Source organism: Coregonus lavaretus (genome assembly GCF_964263955.1).
Source record: "Coregonus lavaretus genome assembly, chromosome: 3".
Lineage (NCBI taxonomy): Eukaryota > Metazoa > Chordata > Actinopteri > Salmoniformes > Salmonidae > Coregonus > Coregonus lavaretus.
In genome coordinates this window covers 59435526-59455798 of record NC_139990.1, presented here as the reverse complement: position 1 = coordinate 59455798, position 20273 = coordinate 59435526, and the positions used below count along the sequence as shown (strand labels likewise).

At 43.8% G+C, this 20273-nt stretch overlaps 3 protein-coding genes across 9 annotated transcripts; 1 reads left to right on the top strand and 2 right to left on the bottom strand.

Annotated features, from left to right (window-relative positions):
• Nucleotides 1-105: 105 nt before the first annotated feature.
• On the bottom strand, nucleotides 106-3593 carry LOC311120149 (uncharacterized protein). Its single transcript, XM_084157817.1, has 3 exons — nucleotides 2965-3593; nucleotides 1608-2360; nucleotides 106-1476 (listed from the first exon to the last, which is right to left on the bottom strand). The coding sequence occupies exons 1-3, from the start codon at nucleotides 3289-3291 to the stop codon at nucleotides 925-927; spliced, it is 1632 nt and encodes a 543-aa protein (XP_084013943.1). The 5' UTR covers nucleotides 3292-3593; the 3' UTR covers nucleotides 106-924.
• LOC311120159 (zinc-binding protein A33-like) lies at nucleotides 3016-19336 on the top strand. 5 transcript variants are annotated; one of them, XM_084157818.1, is made up of 9 exons: nucleotides 3034-3377; nucleotides 4036-4208; nucleotides 14351-14427; nucleotides 14987-15082; nucleotides 15422-15655; nucleotides 17496-17518; nucleotides 17879-17994; nucleotides 18235-18914; nucleotides 19163-19330. In XM_084157818.1, exons 2-8 carry the CDS (start codon nucleotides 4160-4162, stop codon nucleotides 18801-18803), a joined length of 1164 nt encoding a protein of 387 aa, XP_084013944.1. In that variant the 5' UTR covers nucleotides 3034-3377; nucleotides 4036-4159; the 3' UTR covers nucleotides 18804-18914; nucleotides 19163-19330. The 5 variants fall into 5 exon arrangements, with proteins under 5 accessions (XP_084013947.1, XP_084013944.1, XP_084013945.1 ...); XM_084157819.1 differs by having other exon boundaries at nucleotides 18235-18931; nucleotides 19176-19330; XM_084157821.1 differs by lacking the exon at nucleotides 4036-4208 and having other exon boundaries at nucleotides 3016-3377; nucleotides 18235-18931; nucleotides 19176-19336.
• On the bottom strand, nucleotides 5404-11438 carry LOC311120191 (INO80 complex subunit E-like). Of its 3 annotated transcripts, XM_084157825.1 has the most exons (9): nucleotides 11366-11438; nucleotides 11181-11252; nucleotides 10981-11089; nucleotides 10789-10859; nucleotides 10525-10577; nucleotides 10278-10353; nucleotides 10033-10150; nucleotides 9593-9691; nucleotides 5404-6002 (listed from the first exon to the last, which is right to left on the bottom strand). In XM_084157825.1, exons 3-9 carry the CDS (start codon nucleotides 11059-11061, stop codon nucleotides 5796-5798), a joined length of 705 nt encoding a protein of 234 aa, XP_084013951.1. In that variant the 5' UTR covers nucleotides 11062-11089; nucleotides 11181-11252; nucleotides 11366-11438; the 3' UTR covers nucleotides 5404-5795. The 3 variants fall into 3 exon arrangements, with proteins under 3 accessions (XP_084013951.1, XP_084013949.1, XP_084013950.1); XM_084157823.1 differs by lacking the exon at nucleotides 11181-11252 and having other exon boundaries at nucleotides 10981-11092; nucleotides 11366-11424; XM_084157824.1 differs by lacking the exon at nucleotides 11181-11252 and having other exon boundaries at nucleotides 11366-11382.
• Nucleotides 19337-20273: the final 937 nt, after the last annotated feature.

The following is a 20273-nucleotide window of genomic DNA, read 5'->3' as shown; positions in this document are numbered from 1 at the left end:
GGCCTGTAAGAATGCCTTTTCCAAATTGACAATGACATTTGTCCAGACTCTCACTCAGATCAATTATCGTAGTGTTACGAATGTGCAAATTAAACGAGCCAGCTTCAAGGCAAAATATATTTATAGACAAATGAATGAATGAATCACAAATAAATAAATTGCACTAATCTGAGTGAATGTGATCAATCAATTATCATTTTTTAATCAAGCAAGCATAAAGTTCATAAAGTAACATCATGTGAACTCACACAGTAAAAGCATGTTTCCCCAAAATAATACCATATTGTAATTGATCAATTGACCAGCACACCCATAGGGCTACATTACGTTTACATTTTAGTCATTTAGCAGACGCTCTTATCCAGAGCGACTTACAGTTAGTGAATACATATATTTTTATACTGGCCCCCCGTGGGAATCAAACCCTGGCGTTGCAAACGCCATGCTCTATCAACTGAGCTACATCCTTGCCGGCCATTCCCTCCCCTACCCTGGACGACGCTGGGCCAATTGTGCGCCGCCCATGAGTCTCCCGGTTGCGGCCGGCTGCGACAGAGCCTGGATTCGAACCAGGATCTGTAGTGGCACAGTTAGCACTGCGATGCAGCGCCTTAGACCACTGCGCCACTCAGGAGTTCATTACTTCTCTTTCGGACACATATACCATTCATCTCAGCTTTAGTCTTTTGGGATCCTGCTTCTTTACAACTAAGAAGTAGTAGAAGTAGAAGTAATCTACTTTAGGTTGTAAAACAATATGAAAATGTGTTGTGTGCCGAACTATGCGTTTGTGGTAGACAGCTTAGCTAGAGGCATTGGCATTGCGGCATACACATCAATTCTCTCTTGCTATCTGGTGCATTTTTACATAATTTATAAGAACAAAATATACAATTTTCAAGGTTTGCAAAAAAATCTGCAACGTTATTGATTAACATTCTCTGTAGACCCAAACCACCCACAGTTCTGGTCCTGCCCAAAGGCCTCCATCACATTCTCCACAACCGTTTCCACGCTTCCTACTACTAGCCCCCCTGCCATCCTTACCACGTTCCCCACCCCGTTCCCACACCTCCACGCCAGCTTCCCCATCCCCCCACCAACCACCTTCATCTGCCCTCCCATCTCAGACACCACCGACCCCACATACCCCCCACCCTGCTCCCACGCCTGGTCCCCAACCACCCTGGACACCCACCAGGCATTGTCCACGATCCCCCCGAATATGCCCACCCCATCCCAGGCCAGGGTGCCCACCCCTGTGACCCCGTCCTGGCAGCTGGTGAACAGGGAGCCCACCAGAGGGGTTGTAATGCAGTACAGAGTGGAGAAGCACATCTCCCCCACACCAAGTATCAGGCCTGTGACTGAGCCGACCCCAGACACCAGGTCAGACGCCATGTTGTAGAACACAGAGAGGGTGTCACCTGGCAGGGCAGACAGGACCCCCAGGTCCTCCTGTAGGACAAAGGCCACCTAGACGAGAAGATATGTTCTGTTTCAAGATATTGTCTGTTATAACAGAAACATATTTTTGTGATCAGAAATATAAAAGGATATATACAGGATATGGAACCATCACAGTATTGTATTCCATCAGTAATCACCTGTCCAGGGATCCCGATGAGGGTGGAGACTACAGGGCGTAGTGGGGCGATGAGCAGGGAGACAGAGGAGGTGATGATATACACCAGAGTGCTGCCGGACGACTCTGTGTCCGACTCGGAGGCCAGTGTCTCGTTGTCCACTGAGGGAGTGATGAGAGGTTCTGTGTCGGCAGTTAGTGCCTCTATGCTTCGGTCAGTAGTCTCATCTAGTGTTTCCTGAATGACGTCTGGCCTTGCGGCTGCTCTCTGCTTTTCTACGACTCCAACCATCGCATCACTGAGCAGTGTCACTATGTCTCCCTCCGTGTCCCCATCTGCTTCCCCGCAACCCTCTGAAAATAGATCTGTCACTCCAATCATGTGTTCCAGCTCCTTAACACTCACCACCCTCTCCCCTCCTCCCCCTGTCTCTCTCACTACCCCCACACTGAACCCACTCTGTCCCTCTGGGCCAGCACAGCACACTGCAGACCACTGCACCCCAGCCTCACACCCCTCATCCCCACCCTCCTCCACCCCGGGCCCCAGCCTGAGCCCCGTGGCTCCTGTCAGGACGTAGAGCTGGCCCCCTGTGGAGCCACACGGGGGCAGGACGCTGCTCTGAATCAGCTCTGTGACCAGGGAGTCCCACTGGTGGAGGGGAGAGTCAGAGCGAGCTTGGGGTTTACCCCCCGCCACATCCCCTCGGAGCAGGGCTGGGGTCATCACCAGGAGGGGACTCTGGGACCCTTCGTCCTCTTCCTCCTTCTCTGTCTAGGAGATAGGTTTGGAATCATGAGTCGAAGTGCACATATTGAATCACTAATGCAATTAGTATTGACATCATGATAAATGTATGTTTGGCCTTTATTTGGGTAAAGCCTACTGTACATTATAAATACATTCAGTATCAATGCAGTTTGTAAATAGAGTAGGTAGAGGAGGACGTCTTTTACTCAGGAGTCATGGCAGAAATAATATACCATGCAGACCATTCTAGTATTGTGAGTGTTAGGGAGCTTGTCCACTGACAGACATCTGAGTCAAATATCAAACTGTTGTTCACATTCATCTTTCTGTTAACTCTGACTTGTTGAAACAAGGCCAGGTTTGCATGGAACGTTGATTTCAACAGTAAATTAACTGCCTCTACAGGACAAGAGTTTCCTTTCACTTGAACAAGTTTCATATCGCAAAAACATTCTTGTACTACAGCTGGAGGAAAAGAGTGGTATACTGTTGGTTTGATCATGTCCGCTGTAACTTGTGATTGTGTTGAGAATGTACACTAAACTTTACAAGGTAGTGCTTACGCAGTCCATGCATGACAATGATTCCACTGTTTCTACATAATATAAATTAAATAATCCTCCCTTACCCCCTCCTCCTTTCCTCCTCTCCCCCCCCATCCTTGACTGAGATGGAAGGCAGAGTAAACAGCTGCGTCACAGGTCGGGTGGTAGAGCGTGGCGAACGACTGTCCCCCTGACAGCCTGTGACAGAGGGGGGTCAGGAGAGCCCCCCCACCTCCGGAGAGGCCCAGAGGGGGGGTCTGTCTGTAGAAGCTCTGTCTGCAGAGGGAGAAGCCTGGGTCTGGTTCTGATAGTGCTGTGACTGGTAGAGACAGCTCCAGAGTCAGCCCCAGCAAGATCCAGCCTGCAGTACTGACACTGACACCAGCAGGACACCACCGCAGCAGCAGCATGTTGAGCTCAGCAAACCCAGACACTCACAGAGAGAGGCTGGTAAATAATCCAGAGGTTTCTGCTGTATCTACGCGGATGGGAGAAGGTAATGGCTGATAGCTAGGGTTGGCAGCCAGGGAATCTCTGGTATGTCGTTCTTCTATCGCTTTCTCAATCTCTCCCTTCTTTTTTCTCTTCCACCCAGTCAGCGTCTCCACCCATGTCTTTCTCCTTGGACTGTGCTGTCTGTATGTGTCTGGGCACAGTCTTGCTTACACTCTGCTTCTCCCTCCCTCACTGACAAGCTCACTCTTCCTCCCTCCCTCACACATTCACCCTCTAGCTACACCTCTACCTGGCTCTCCCTCCCTCCTTCCTCTTTCATAGCTCTTTTTGGTTACACCTTTACCTCTCATTATTGTTAGGTACACACACCAGACCCACACCCTGTAACCAGTTCCTATTACCTGTAAGTCTGCATTCCCAAACAATGTTTCCACAAGGTTTGGCTCAATGGTTAATTTTCTCTGTTAAAACACACACCTCTTAGAAAGTGCTGACTCCTCTATATATGTAGCCGAGTGCTTAAGTATGCACTATTAGGGTGCACAGTGAAACCGCAGCAGTATATCTTACAGCAGTGTCCTAGTGTTGAATATCACACAGTATATCTATCCACCACCAAGGTTCCAAGATAGATCTTATTGACTGAATTACATTCTCTCTGCTTTAAAGCCACAATTCTTTTTGATTTTGTGTTTCAGCCGCCACTTGGTTTGGTAAAGCTGAGGGAAATGTCCCCACTCTCAAATTCATAGAGGGAGTCATCCAATCCGATCCATTGCAATCTCTGTGAGATGACAAGAGAGGAAAGATGAGAGCACAATAATGAAGCTCTTCACCTATGTGACCTCTGACATAGGGGGTCACAAACCAGGTTTGTCCTGCTACGTGTTATGACTGGAATCACATGGAGTCTTCAGTGCACCCTTGGGCCTGACAGTCAGAACTGTCTGGTAGGAGAATTGCTTTTATGGGATAGGCTACACATCAATGCACATCTGATGGAGATTAGGCTAATAGTTTGACATGTGTAATTTCCACCAGGAAAAATATTTAACAGTGCATAATTAGTTTTCCAACAGTGTCACACTGTTCCTTATTATACTCACTGACAGTTATTGGTCTGTAGCAAAGACACTCATTATTCCCTCACTACATCCTTTGTCTGTAGCTTTGGGTAGTCTGGATGTGTTCCATACTGACAGCTGCATGGCTGCTGCGGTATGAGAGCTTTTGGGTGTGATGGTTTTGGGTTGGGCTTTATGCAGCGTTCATAAACAAGTGGGAAGGTAGTAATTACCAGTTGTCAAGTTGTAAATACCAGTTGGATGCATTCTCAACTTGTTGAGAAACACTGATTGGCTAATGGCCAACAATCTGTGTCAACCATAAACTAAAAGTACAGCTATAATGCTTGTAAACAAATAAGTGTTCAAAAAACGTATTAATAGATTTCTTTTTTATAAATAATGTTTTGTTACATTTAACTGCCGAAAATGCTGATATCGAGGTAATTTCCTTAGTTGGTGACTTCAGATGTCAGCATGTGGGAGAAGTCAGGGATGATAGTCGAGTTTCCCACTAGTTAAAGGGGCGTTCAAGTGGATTTTTACCAGTCGAAAGGTTAAATACCACCTTCCCACTTGGTTATGAATGCAGCATAAAAAGCTTTTGTCTCCAGGCACAGCCAACAGAAACAGTTGTTTTGAGTAAAGGCGCAGTACTGCATGTCTGTGCAGCACCTACTGTCCATAACATTGGGACATCATCAATGAAGTAACATACTGCCATAATATCCTGGACTCTTTTAATTTTCTACTGAGAATAACCCTTTAAATGAATGGTCAGGAATTGAAAATTAAGAGTTCAGGATATTATGGCAGTATGTTACTTCATTGATGATGTCCCAACGTTATGGACTTTCCTATAGCCTACTGTAGGCTTGCACCTAACCTGCCATATGAGGTGCATTTATACTGTAGAATCCCCCTCGTCTAGACCCTAACTCAATACCCTACGTGCCACATGTCTGTTCCCTCATCTGGGACCATTAGGCTTTCAACAACATCTGAAATGTTACCACTTGAATGCGATTTAATTTAGAAAAGTAATTGGTAGAAAACACAACATCTCCATTATCTCCAACAGAAACTTCCTCATTTGACAGTTTTGTATAAAAAGGTAGGTGCTGTAGCTGTCCATGCCTTCAATACAATTTCTTCCATGACTTGTATAACTGTAGAAGGCAGTAAAATTACAATAATGGAGTACATTAGTAACATTATTATGACAGGTCACATTGTTTTGAGAGATATTGTTGCAGTAACCTGAAGGTCCACTGGGGGGAGCTTGGCTAAGCATTTGACAGTGGGAGGGGTTGAATACACACACACACACACTCAAGCCGTGATCTTACACACTCTTTCAAACAATCCTTTACACACGAACACACACACACAGTTCACTCGTTGGGGATATCGATGACAAGGTCAGCCTCTTCTCCCTCCCCCCTGTCGTCGTCTCCTCTGTCTGAGTCTCCGTCGCTCTCTCCCTCCTCCTCCGCCGCGTCTCCACTCAGCATCTGCCTGGGAACCCAGTTGAACGAGGCACTGGATGTGGGAGGGGCCGCCGGGCCTGCTGGATAGTTGGCTGCTAGAGGAGCCACCACCTAAGGGGAGGGAGGTGGAAGGAAGAGGGTAGATGGAATGGAGAAAGATAGAGAGGTAGATGACTTGGACTCCCAAATGGCACCCTATTCCCTTTATAGTGCACTACTTTTGACCAGGGCCCTCTGGGGTAGGAATAGGGTTCCATTTGGGATGTAGTTAAATCTACTGAGGAAGAATAACCCTTTGAATGAATGGTCAGGAATTGAAAATTAAGAGTTCAGGATATTACGGCAGTATGTTACTTCATTGATGATATCGCAACTTTATGGACTTTCCTATAGCCTACTGTAGGCCTGCACCTAACCTGCCATATGTGGTGCAGTTACAGTGCATTCGGAAAGAATTCAGACCCCTTGACTTTTTCCACTTTGTTACGTTACAGCCTTATTCTAAAATGGATTACATTATTCCCCCTCCCCCCACTCATCAATCTACACACAATACCCCATAATGACAAAGCAAAAACAGGTTTTTAGAATTTTTTGGCAAATGTATTAAAAATAAAAAACATAAATAATCACATTTACTTAAGTATTCAGACCCTTTACTCAGTACTTTGTTGAAGCACCTTTAGCAGCGATTACAGCCTCGAGTCTTCTTGGGTATGACGCTACAAGCTTGGCACACCTGTATTTGGGGAGTTTCTCCCATTCTTCTCTGCAGATCCTCTCAAGCTCTGTCAGGTTGGATGGGGAGTGTCACTGCACAGCTATTTTCAGGTCTCTCCAGAGATATTCGATTGGGTTCAAGTCAGGGCTCTGGCTGGGCCACTCAAGGACATTCAGAGACTTCTCCCGAAGCCACTCATGCGTTGTCTTGGCTGTGTGCTTGGAGTCGTTGTCCTGTTGGAAGGTGAACCTTCGCCCCAGTCTGGTCCTAAGAGCTCTGGAGCAGGTTTTCATCACGGATCTCTCTGTACTTTGCTCCATTCATCTTTCCCTTGATCCTGACTAGTCTACCAGTCCCTGCCGCTGAAAAACATGCCAACAGCATGATGCTGCCACCACCATGCTTCACCGTAGGGATGGTGCCAGGTTTCCTCCAGACGTGACGCTTGGCATTCAGGCCAAAGAGTTCAGTCTTGGTTTCATCAGACCAGAGAATCTTGTTTTTCATGGTCTGAGAGTCCTTTAGGTGCCTTTTGGCAAACTCCAAGCGGGCTGTCATGTGCCTTTTACTGAGGAGTGGCTTCCGTCTGGCCACTCTACCATAAAGGCCTGATTGGTGGAGTGCTGCAGAGAGGGGTGTCCTTCTGGAAGGTTCTCCCATCTCCACAGAGGAACTCTGGAGCTTTGTCAGAGTGACCATCGGGTTCTTGGTCACCTCCCTGACCAAGGTCCTTCTCCCCCGATTGCTCAGTTTGGCCGGGCGGCCAGCTCTAGGAAGGGTCTTGGTGGTTCCAAACTTCTTCCATTTAAGAATGATGGAGGCCACTGTGTTCTTGGGGACCTTCAATACAGCAGACATTTTTTGGTACCCTTCTCCAGATCTGTACCTCGACACAATTCTGTCTCTGAGCTCTACGGACAATTCCTTCGACCACATGGCTATGTTTTTGCTCTGACATGCACTGTCAACTGTGGGACCTTATATACAGTTGAAGTCGGAAGTTTACATACACTTAGGTTGGAGTCATTAAAACTTGTTTTTCAACCACTACACAAATGTCTTGTTAACAAACTATAGTTTTGGCAAGTCGGTTAGGACATCTAAGTAATTTTTCCAACAATTGTTTACAGACAGATTATTTCACTTATAATTCACTGTATCACAATTCCAGTGGGTCAGAAGTTTACATACACTAAGTTGACTGTGCCTTTAAACTTGGAAAATTCCAGAAAATGATGTCATGGCTTTAGAAGCTTCTGATAGGCTAATTGACATAATTTGAGTCATTTGAAGGTGTACCTGTAGATGTATTTCAAGGCCTACCTTCAAACTCAGTGCCTCTTTGCTTGACATCATGGGAAAATCAAAAGAAATCAGCCAAGACCTCAGAATAAAATGTGTAGACCTCCACAAGTCTGGTTCATCCTTGGGAGCAATTTCCAAACGCCTGAAGGTACCACGTTCATCTGTACAAACAATAGTACGCAACTATAAACACCATGGGACCACGCAGCCTTCATACCGCTCAGGAAGGAGAAGCGTTCTGTCTCCTAGAGATTAATGTACTTTGGTGTGAAAAGTGAAAATCAATCCCAGAACAACAGCAAAGGACCTTGTGAAGATGCTGGAAGAAACAGGTACAAAAGTATCTATATCCACAGTAAAACGAGTCCTATATCGACATAACCTGAAAGGCCGCTTAGCAAAGAAGAAGCCACTGCTCCAAAACCGCCATAAAAAAGCCAGACTACGGTTTGCAACTGCACATGGGGGCAAAGATCGTACTTTTTTTTAGAAATGTCCTCTGATCTGATGAAACAAAAATATAACTGTTTGGCCATAATGACCATTGTTATGTTTGGAGGAAAAAGGGGGTCACTTGCAAGCCCAAGAACACCATCCCAACCCTGAAGCACGGGGGTGGCAGCATCATGCTGTGGGGGTGCTTTTCTGCAGGAGGGACTGGTGCACTTCACAAAATAGATGGCATCATGAGGAAGGAAAATTATGTGGATATATTGAAGCAACATTTCAAGACATCAGTCAGGAAGTTAAAGCTTGGTCGCAAATGGGTCTTCCAAATGGACAATAACCCCAAGCATACTTCCAAAGTTGGGGCAAAATGGCTTAAGGACAACAAAGTCAAGGTATTGGAGTGGCCATCACAAAGCCCTGACCTCAATCCTATAGAAAATGTGTGGGCAGAACTGAAAAAGTGTGTGCGAGCAAGGAGGCCTACAAACCTGACTCAGTTACACCAGCTCTGTCAGGAGGAATGGGCCAAAATTCACCCAAGTTATTGAAGCTTGTGGAAGGCTACCCGAAACATTTGACCCAAGTTAAACTATTTAAAGGCAATGCTACCAAATACTAATTGAGTGTATGTAAACTTCTGACCCACTGGGAATTTGATGAAAGAAAGAAAAGCTGAAATAAATCACTCTCTACTATTATTCTGACATTTCACACTTAAAATAATGTGGTGATCCTAACTGACCTAAGACAGGGAATTTTTACTAGGATTAAATGTCAGGAATTGTGAAAAACTGAGTTTAAATGTAGTTGGCTAAGGTGTATGTAAACGTCCGACTTCAACTGTAGACAGGTGTGTGCCTTTCCAAATAATGTCCAATCAATTGAATTTACCACAGGTGAACTCCAATCAAGTTGTAGAAACATCTCAAGGATGATCAACAGAAACAGGATGCACCTGAGCTTAATTTCAAGTCTCATAGCAAAGGGTGTGAATACTTTGTCATTACGGGGTATTGTGTGTAAATTGATGAGGGGAAAATATATATTTTATCCCTTTTAGAATAAGGCTGTAACGTAACAAAATATGGAAAAAGTGAAGGGGTCTGAATACTTTCCAAATGCACTGTATACTGTAGAATCCTCCTCATCTAGACCCTAACTCAATACACTACGTGCCACATGTCTGTTCCCTCATCTCCTCCTCCTCCTCCTCCTCCCCTCTCACCTTCCCCGATGTCTCTTTCTTGTGTTTGGGCGCCTTTGTCTTTCTCTCTTTCTTCATTCTCTCAGTTGGTGGAGCCAAATACTCTGGTGGGAAGGGCAACTGCCCGCCACACACACACACAGGCCCCATGTGTCAATTTAACACACACACACAAACATAAACGCACATACGAACAGAAAACAAGCGTACACAACCACACCGTGACAATTTACAAAACACAAACACACACACACAGTGTGTACAAATACAGCAGAGAAAATTAAAACATGATAGACAGCAAAAGATAACAAAAGGAAAACATATAATAAAACAATATTAATAATGCCCCAAATCAAAACAGTGATTATCTTCGGTAATGAGAAAACAATAATGGCAACAATCAATGATGTTATAGTTATTGATTGTATAGATTCAGTGAGGTGATGGTGATCATAACTCACTGTGTTGAGGTAGGGGGTACTGCCAGATGACTGGAGAGGGTTCACTCCAGAACGAGAGAGGAGAGAGAGATGGGAAGATGAGGGCAAAGGAATGCCTACACCAGGGCTACTCCTTCTCCTGAGAGTTCAAAAGAGAGACAGTTGAATAAATAGTGAGACAGTGAGAGAGAATGGCAAAGATGGAGAGAATGTGCAGTAATAGAAAGAGTGCAATTTGAAATATTGCTGGCATGCTGCATACTCACTTCTTTCCTCCGTCTCTCTCCCTCTCCCTGGGGCCCTCTCCTTCACTGTTCTCAGAAGAGGCTGTGGCATCAGAATCTGAAACACAAAATGACAATCAGACACTGTACATCAGCATACTAACATGATCCATACTGAACATACTCCACAGCAAGGCAGGTAACTGCATGATTATTATTGGGTGAGCTATGGATAAGATAACAGATATTGTGGAGAATGAAACGTTGAGACTTGGTGCTTTAAACCTACCTGAGGAGTCCTCGTCCACCCGCTCATATTGTAACAGTCGGTCCAAAAGAAAACTGCAAGAGAAGAGAATAGAAGCCAAGGAATGACCCGTTTTAACTTTGAACATGCTTGTAGTATGTGTACACATTCAACAGGGGTGTATTTATTAGTAGCACATGGTAGTAAAAGGTTATGCACTGTGCAAAAGGTTTTGCTACAGTGTGCCACAAATAAATACACCCCAGCTGTCCAAACTAAACAAACGTTGTAGATTCACCCACCCACCTTTTATCTCTGGACACTTTGAGCAGCTTCCTCTGGGATCTTCTGAGCTCTTCCTGAAAACATTCCTGCTCCTAAACGGAGACAAGTAGCGAAATACAACAGTTCAACTCTGTAAATTACAGTTCATTGGCTAATAGGTGTTATAATAATAAAACCACGTCTTTGACAATGGGATGAAAAATTAAGACTCACATAAACCAGGAATTTTAATTTGCGTTTGAGATTTTTGTATTTCTGCTTGTAGTCCACCTCCATATCGGCTTGACCGTTCATTTCTGACGCTGTTGAACCATCAGTCTACCTGCTATTCAGGTAGGATAATTGTTAGTGTCGTGGTTATGTAAGCTGTAGCTAACTAGGTCAAAATAATTTAGTATTTATAGACCATTCACATCAAACCAGCTTGTTGGCTAGCTCACTGCTAGTCTTTCCAGTGCATTATCGTTGTTCTTTTAAGCATTTAGCTGGAAGCAGAAGACTCGCAATGAAAAACGCTTGAAAGTAGGATAATAAGGAGACGAAACCATGTAATTATAAACTTAAATAGCTGGAATTAATATTTTAAAATGCTTCATACCTCTCCTTTGAATGAATCTGTCCGACGTGCTCTTTGTTTACTTCTGGTCTCCTTCTTCTGTAGGATTTAGTTGGCAGTTCGCGTATACCGCCACCTACTGTACTGGTGTGTGAGGCCATTCACGGCTCACCTACATTACATTCTTGAGTTTACTTCCGTTTTGTGTGTGTGTGTGTGTGTGTGTGTGTGTGTGTGTGTGTGTGTGTGTGTGTGTATATATATATATATATATATATATATATATATATATATATATATATATAGTACCAGTCAAAAGTTTGGACACACCTACTCATTCAAGGGTTTTTCTTTATTTTTACTATTTTCTACATTTTATATTTTATATTCTAAGTAGCCACCCTTTGCTTTGATGACAGCTTTGCACACTCTTGTCATTCTCTCAACCAGCTTCACCTGGAATGCATTTCCAACAGTCTTGAAGGAGTTCCCACATATGCTGAGCACTTGTTGGCTACTATTCCTTCACTCTGCGGTCCAACTCATCCCAAACCATCTCAATTGGGTTGAGGTCGGGGGATTGTGGAGGCCAGGTCATCTGATGCAGCACTCCATAACTCTCATTCTTGGTCAAATAGCCCTTACACAGCCTGGAGGTGTGTTGGGTCATTGTCCTGTTGACAAACAAATGATAGTCCCACTAAGCGCAAACCAGATGGGATGGTGTATCGCTGCAGAATGCTGTGGTAGCCATGCTGGTTAAGTGTGCCTTGAATTCTAAATAAATCACAGACAGTGTCACCAGAAAAGCACCCCCACACCATCACACCTCCTCCTCCATGCTTCACGGTGGGAACTACACATGAGAAGATCATCCGTTCACCTACTCTGTGTCTCACAAAGACATGGCCGTTGGAACCAAAAATCTCAAATTTGGACTCATCAGACCAAAGGACAGATTTCCACCGGTCTAATGTCCATTGCTCATGTTTCTTGGCCCAAGCAAGTCTCTTCTTATTATTGGTGTCCTTTAGTAGTGGTTTCTTTGCAGCAATTCAACCATGAAGGCCTGATTCACACAGTCTCCTCTGAACAGTTGATGTTAAGGCTGGTAAATCTAATGAATTTATCATCTGCAGCAGAGGTAACTCTGGGTCTTCCGTTCCGGTGCATACACCGCCACCTACAGTACTGGAGTGTGAGTCCGGTAACGACCTCCCTAATTATCTATTTGGCTTTTCCACCCTTGTATTTTCCGCCTACTGGAGTGTGAATTCATTACACTTTGTGACACAAAAGGGAAGAAAAATTACCCTACCAACTAACACTACAGTTTGTACCCATTAAAACCTCACCACTAGTTGGGTGTCCTTTTCAAGCTCCGGAAGTTACATTTAGAACAGTGGGCGGGGCCAGACATAGAGCCAGAATGAAATAAAATAATCTAACCCCTGCAGTGGTCACATAAATCAAATACATACACGAGGGATCTAGGCTATTTTATGGAGAGTGAGACCTATTCATACCCATGAAAAATAGGCTATATCAACTAATGATAATGGACCAAACAAGATGACCTTGAATATAGAAATATATGGGATACAAAAGCAGCCACATTTCCTATAGAAAATTGTTATGTTGCATATTAAAACAAGTGAATCATGTTCAGTGTGTGCAGCTCTGCATGTGAGTAATATTCATAATAATGCATTGTGCTAGTGTTCTGTATTCTGTCCACCCACAGTACTGGAGTAGACTACAGTAGTGTGGTTTATGACGCTGATTGTGCAGCTTGCTCACTTCAGCAGAGCACACAGCAGTCACATCATCAGGACCCAGGACAATGAATTATAGATGAGGAAACTTCGCAGAGATGAGTAATGCTACCTCTGCACACACACAGCCAACCAGCCAGGCTATGTGTGTATGCGTGCATGTGTATTAGAAGGGGAGAGAGCTAGAGGGAGAGAGGGAGGCAAGGAGAAAGAGTGTGTGTGCATGTCTGTGTGTGTGTGCGTGTGTGTGTCAGTGTGTGTGTTTGTCTCTGAGGGGGAGAATATTGCGAGAGAAAATGCTGACTGCTTGCTTTTATACCAGTGCTCCCCACTCTGTTTTCTTTTATGTCAGGAAGAGAAGGAAGAACAGATGGAAACAAACCTCAGTTTGCCCTACATCTACCAATATGTATGTTCAGTTTTAACACCAACATTTTATTGTTTACAGTTGTCATACTGCCCTCTCCAGACACCCTAGATAGGGTAGTACTAAACCAACATAGGCCTACCAAAATAAATACACAGCCTCTCTCTCCTATCCCTTCCAGGCAAACCACTCCCTATGAAAAACGATATCCCCCCTACCTCCCCGACCCACTGCCTGATTCTATCCCCTGACCGATTCCCTCTTTTGTTTCCAGAATGACAACGGCAGACAGAAATAGAATCTTCTCCACTGTGCAATGCCATAAATCGCTGCTGCCTGCCTGCCCATCCTGGCCAGCAGCTGTGGCTCCCCCCTCGCTCCCTGCCCCCCCCCCCCCCCCCCTCTGTTTCTCCTCAGTGTAAATGGACCCTCGTGTTTGATGGTGACCCTTGTCTGTCTGTCAGTTTAATTGTTTCTAGATAAATCTCCTTCTGACTGGTTGGATGTATGACACTCATTCTCTCTTCATGCTAATTGTTTTGATGACCTCAGAGAGGGTATCTCTTCTTATTGGTTTCTCTCTCTATGTCTGCTCTCTGTCTAACTGTCTCTCTCTCTGTGTCTCTCTCTGTCTATCTGTATCTCTCTCTGTGTCTCTCTCTGTCTATCTGTCTCTTTCTGTGTGTCTCTCTGTCTATCTGTCTCTCTCTCTGTCTATCTCTCTTTCTCTCTCTCTGATTTATCATTTTCTCTTTCCATGTCCTTCCATTCTCTGTCACTGTCCCTCCCTCTTTCCTCTTTACTGCCTCCCTCTCTTTTATTACACCTCTGTCGTTCCCTATTTTCATTCCCAAGAGTCCCTTGTTTTCTTTCCCGTCTCGTTAGGAGAAATTGGAATGTACAAAAATCACATAAAAGACACCAACAACAACTGCAATAAAAGCCTTCTCCCTGACCATAAGGTAAGCTGCAAAGTTGATCATTTTACCCTTGGGTTTATGTCTAAAGGGAAGTCAGGCGATAGAAAGTTTAATTCATTATGAAAGAGATTAGGTTTGGAAAAATGCTCTCCCATAAAATCCAATGCACTATATCAATGGGACAGTTTTGTAGTTAATTTTCAATGGCACAACAATATCATGTTCAATAAATAAATGACTTCTAACCTCATAGGAAAAACTATTATCTAAATACATGCATGCTGAACTTACTCTTTAGTTAAATAACTTAAGTCACTATTCTGTCACTATTTGACAATAACTTCTGTCACTATTTGACAATAACTTCTGTCACTATTTGACAATAACTTCTGTCACTATTTGACAATAACTTTTGTCACTATTTGACAATAACTTCTGTCACTATTTGACAATAACTTCTGTCACTATTTGACAATAACTTCTGTCACTATTTGACAATAACTTCTGTCACTATTTGACATTGTTTCTCTGTGTTTTTCCTCTTCCCTTTCTTTTCCCATTCTCTCCTCTCCCCTCATGTTTATCTGTGTGTGTGTTACAGGAGAAGCTGATCCAGGCTATTAAAAGAATAAAGCATGAGGTAGACGAGTGCTGGGAGGCAGAGAGAGAGACGTACATATGGTCTATTGGTGTAGAGGTACAGTACTGGCTGCCAATGCATTACTTACCACAGTCATTAACTTTATGGTTCATTTATTTTATTATTTTATTAAATCCTGAATAAGATAATCTGTGAATGTATTAGTGTGTCAGTAATATTACAAGCAATTTGCCTGATACTGGTTGGAAATGTTATCTAACAACGTTAGGATAAATAATTTGTAGTATTTACATATTTAGCATTAAAATGAACATACTGTAATTGTTGCGTGTTGGCTAAAGCTGAAAAATCTCTCTCCCAACCAGGCTAGCATCCTTCTACTACCCACTATATATTAACAAAATAGTAAAGTCTGTCCCTCTGTCTATCTCTCAGAGATGTTTTGATAATCTGGAACGGGAGGTCCGAGCTGAGTTCCAGAACCTCCATCGCTTCCTGGACGAAGAGGAGACCCTGGACATGGAGCGACTGAAGAAGGAGAAAGAGAAGAGGGTGAAGCTGCTTAGGGAGAGAGAGAGGAAGATCGCCATGCAGGGAAGAGATCTAGAGAGAGGCATTGCCACGCTAAACAACAAACTGGCCGAGGAGGATAGTCCCAAACTGCTCAAAGTGAGTGAGTTAGGGTGTGCAGGCTATTGTTCTATTCAATTTGCCTGAAATCAAATAAAGAATTTGACTAATCAATGTGATTTTTTAAATGTAATGGAAGCTTCTAAATTGCTTTCAACACCTCATGAGTATTCACATTGCATAGTGGTGGGAGCAATATAGCGGTGGCAGCCTATCAGGACGATTGGGGGCGTGGCCTATTGGGGCGTGGCTTTCTGTATGTTATTTTTGGCCACCCGTGAGAGTGAATGTCATTCCAGGTAATGTGTTGTGTTTTTTTAATGATTATATGTTCACTGCCAGCATTGATTCTTAAATGATATCTGCTTAAGAAGTGTGATACTAAAGTGCCTGGAAAGGCTACCATTGATGAGTTGGTTACCATTTGGTTACAATATTGTAACCAGTTAATGTGAAAATCTTATGTAAAGAAAGTGTTTGGAGTCATTATTTCATGTTATGGAACCAACTTAATATCTTGATTAACAGGACATATATTTAATTAGCTTATAACCCAATTGAAGAAATTTGGATAGGTAATTCCAGAGTGAAAAATCTACTTGGTACAACATAAAAAAATGGGTTGTAATGTATATACACTGAGTGTACAAAACTTTTGTCCTCAAAAGCGTTCCACAGGGATGCTGGCCTATGTTGACTCCAATGTTTCCCACAGTTGTCAAGTTGTGTGGATGTCCTTTGGGTGGTGGACCATTCTTGATACACACAGGAAACTGTTGAGCGTGAAAAACCCAGCAGCATCTATGTCATGAAAAGAGCAGATGTTCTTCATGTTTTGTATACTCAGTGTATATTAGTTTGCATTTATGTTATTTATTAGGTTTAACCAAAGGTTTAATCCCACAGCACCCCCCCTCGCACCCCCTCCTCACTCCCCCCCCCCCCCCCCCCCCCCCAAAAAAAAAAGCCTTTCATGAACTAATACTCGCTTGACTTTTTTCCCCCTTACTAGCTCTATGCTGATAGCTACTTTATTGAGGAAAAATGTAGTTACTATGATTGTGATATATAGTTGTCCCACCTAGCTATTTTTAGATGAATGCACTAACTAGAAGTCACTCTGGATAACAGCGTCTGCTAAATTACTAAAATGGTAATGTAAATGTAGTGCAGGGATGGAACTAAAGCCTGCACACTGCAGTAGTGCTCCATGAGGAGAGTTGGCAACCGTCAATAATCATAAAATGAAACCAACTGTCATAACTGTTTATGACATCTCTTATGTCATTATTACGACACCGTCATTCAGGTCTTATGACGAAAGGTTGGAGAGCAAAGTGTTACAGAGAATGTGATAAATGGCAGGAGGGAGGGAGTGAATTGCGGAGGGTCAGGGGAATGAGAAGCTTGGAGTACCTCCACAGAATCTACTGGATGCTGCTATCAGCCTCCACAACAGCTAGCCTACGCCAGCACATTGATGTCAAAGCTGCAGTCCTCAAGGACCACCGCGTCAGCTTATTGCCTTCTCTTCTGGCACTAATTTGATCAATCAAAGTAATTGATTGGCTAAATAGTCTACTTGCCTGCTTTCGTTGGTCTAAATCAATTTCTCATTAAAAGGTTGGCGGACAAAAAGCACCACAGTGCAGTCCTGGAGTACTAGCTGAGGTTTGGCACCAAACAATGACTGAGAGAGAATATCAACTGCATATTGAGTTCATTTGGGCACAATTCTGGTTTGTTTTCTGATGGAAAACAAATGTAATATGTATTTTTATTGGGCAACTTTATCAGTTGAACAAAATGTGTGCTATGTTGCTTTGAGTGATTTAAGTCTTTCACTACTGTAATGACCACTCCTTTTTTCTCTCTGAAGGAGATTCAAGACCTCTTGAAAAGGCAAGTGATTATATTTAATTATTTAACTGATTATGTCTCCATCTATTTCTCGTATCACAAATCACTCCCTTCTCCTGATCGGCCATAATCTCTCATATTGCATTTTTGGCATCCCATTCTCTCTCTCTCTCTCTCCTCTCGTTGGTATCCCCCCTTTCTTCTCTCCACTCGCTCTATCCTCTCGTTCTCTCTTTGGCATCTTTCTTCACTCTCTCTACCCTCTCTCTCTTTCTCACTCATTTCCCAATCCTTTCCTTTCACAAAAACATAATCCTGTCCTTCTTTTCAATCACTTTCTCATCCATCTTTGCACTCCTCCTCCCCTGCACCTCTCCCTCTCTCATCCCCCTCTCCCTGCAGGTCCCAGGTGGCTTTCATTCCTCCTCCACAGGTGGATGTGGAGGTGCGATCAGCACACTTTGTGGGGCCCATCCAGTACAGGATATGGAAACACATGAAGAGCTGCCTCTATCCAAGTAATGCACATCGTATCTTTCTGTGACATTAGTATTGTTATAGAATTGTTATAGTATTGTTATACTATTGTTATACAATGAGTATAATGCTGAATTAAAGAGATTAAGTCTTCTAGTGACATAGTAATAATGTACCGGTATATCTGGGTTTTTTCATTCCTAGGGATGTACTTACATATATACCATTAGACCATTCTAGATTACAACAATACAACTCACCTGAGCCCCCCCCCCCCCCAGACATCACTGAAGTGACCTTTGACCCAGAGACAGCCCACCCCCTCCTCACCCTCTCCCCCAGCTGCACCTCTGTGTGGTTCGAGGAGGACAAAGTTATCCCCAAGGCCTCGGAGGAGGAGCAGCCACCCAACCCCCGCCGCTTCCACTACTACTACAGTGTAATGGGCCGAGAAGGCTTCATCACCGGACGCCATTACTGGGAGGTGGAGGTGGGCCGCAAGACAGCATGGCGGGTGGGTGTGGCCAGGGAGGATGTCCACAGGGGGGAGATGGACTCCAGCGGGACCAGCAGCGGTCTCTGGACCCTGTCCCTGAAGGGAGGGGCCATCTTGGCCTGTACAGACCCCAAACCCACCAAGGTCCCAGTGTCCATCAGGCCCATCCGGATCGGAGTGTTCTTAGACTGTGAGAAGGAGGAAGTAGCGTTCTATAACGCTGTTACCATGACGCCGCTGTACACATTCTCCATGGAAACAGTGTTCGTTCCGCTGATCCCCTTCTATAACCCTTGTGACGCGGACGATGGGAGGAACCTTGGTCCCCTGAACCTCTTTAGCCCCTCTATATGAGAGTTCGGAAAACCAAGGAGAACCAAGGTTCGACTGGAGTATATTCTGTTTGGGGATGTGGTGGAAGGATAGATAGCATTTGGAAATGGTTTTATACAGTGTATGTTTCCTGTATAATTTCATAGCTGGCCTGGAAGCATGATGTAAATTGTATCAGTTAAAAAATCCAATGAGTTTATGATACGCATTTACATTTACTAGTGGAGGCTGGTGGGTGGAGCTATAGGAGGATGGGCTCATTGTAATGGCTGGAATGGAATTATGGAATTGAGTGAAACGTGGTTTCCATATGTTTGATGTGTTTGATACCGTTCCATTCATTCCATTCCACCCATTACAATGAGCCCGTCCTCCTATAGCTCCTCCCACTAGCCTCCACTGACATTTACCTACCCAGTTCTACGTATGTTATAGCACTATCAGTTCATGTTTATGCCATTGTGTTCAGTTGTTTGCGTTGTGGTTTGAATATTGACATTTTATTGGCATTAAATACACAAATAAATAAAACCTTGGTCTGTGCTTATAACACCAGAATGTGATATTTTTGTCATATTGTCAGATAATAGGTCATGAATGTAGAAAAACAAGACTAAGGTATCTAAAACAAGTCCCAAAAATGAGCAAAGGCCAAATGCCAGTATCCTTGTGGGGATAGATACCCTGGGGCTTCAGGACTTAACAGCAGGTGTTAACTGCACAATGATGTCACCTTTGGCCCATCTATAAATACTGTGGTCATGCGTCCACAACTGTGACACTTTGTCTATGTTGTAAATGTCACCCTATTCCCTATATAGTGCACTACTTCTGACCAGGGCCCATGGGCCCTAGTAAAAAATAGTGCACTATGTAGGGAATAAGGTGCCATTTGGGATGCTGCCATTGTGGCATGGGTATGGGAGCAATGTAGGGGAGTATAGAGGGGTGGGAGGAGGACACAAAGGGTGACACAGGAGAGTGTGACACTGTGGAAGAACAACTAAATATGAGTGACATTGAGTGAAATGACTGTCGTGAGGTTGCATGAAAACACCGTCACATTTACAGAGACCAAGCCTTCCTCAGTGAGCGCGGCCATTAGTATGATTTCTTACACTATGCACGGTGTGACAGATAGACAGCTAGGAGAAAAGTGCTCCACGAAATGAGATCGTAAAATCAAAGGGTAGGTAGGCCATGTTATAGCCTATCTACCCTATTAACATTATGACAAATTCAAAGCTTTGGAAAAGGACAGAATCAATGAAAGGACACAATTTTTTTCTCATAATCTTTCGTTTATTCTTCATATGTTTTTTTAGACATGAAAAAAAGAAAATAACACCTTTCCTTTACAAAACGCCTGTGTGTCGTGTTGTGCAAAAAGGGTGTGGGGAGATCAACAGACTGTAGAACGCTACACACGCCATCACAGCAGAAGAAGTAAACAGACAGAATCAGAATCAGGGCAGAGAGAGATCGCTCACA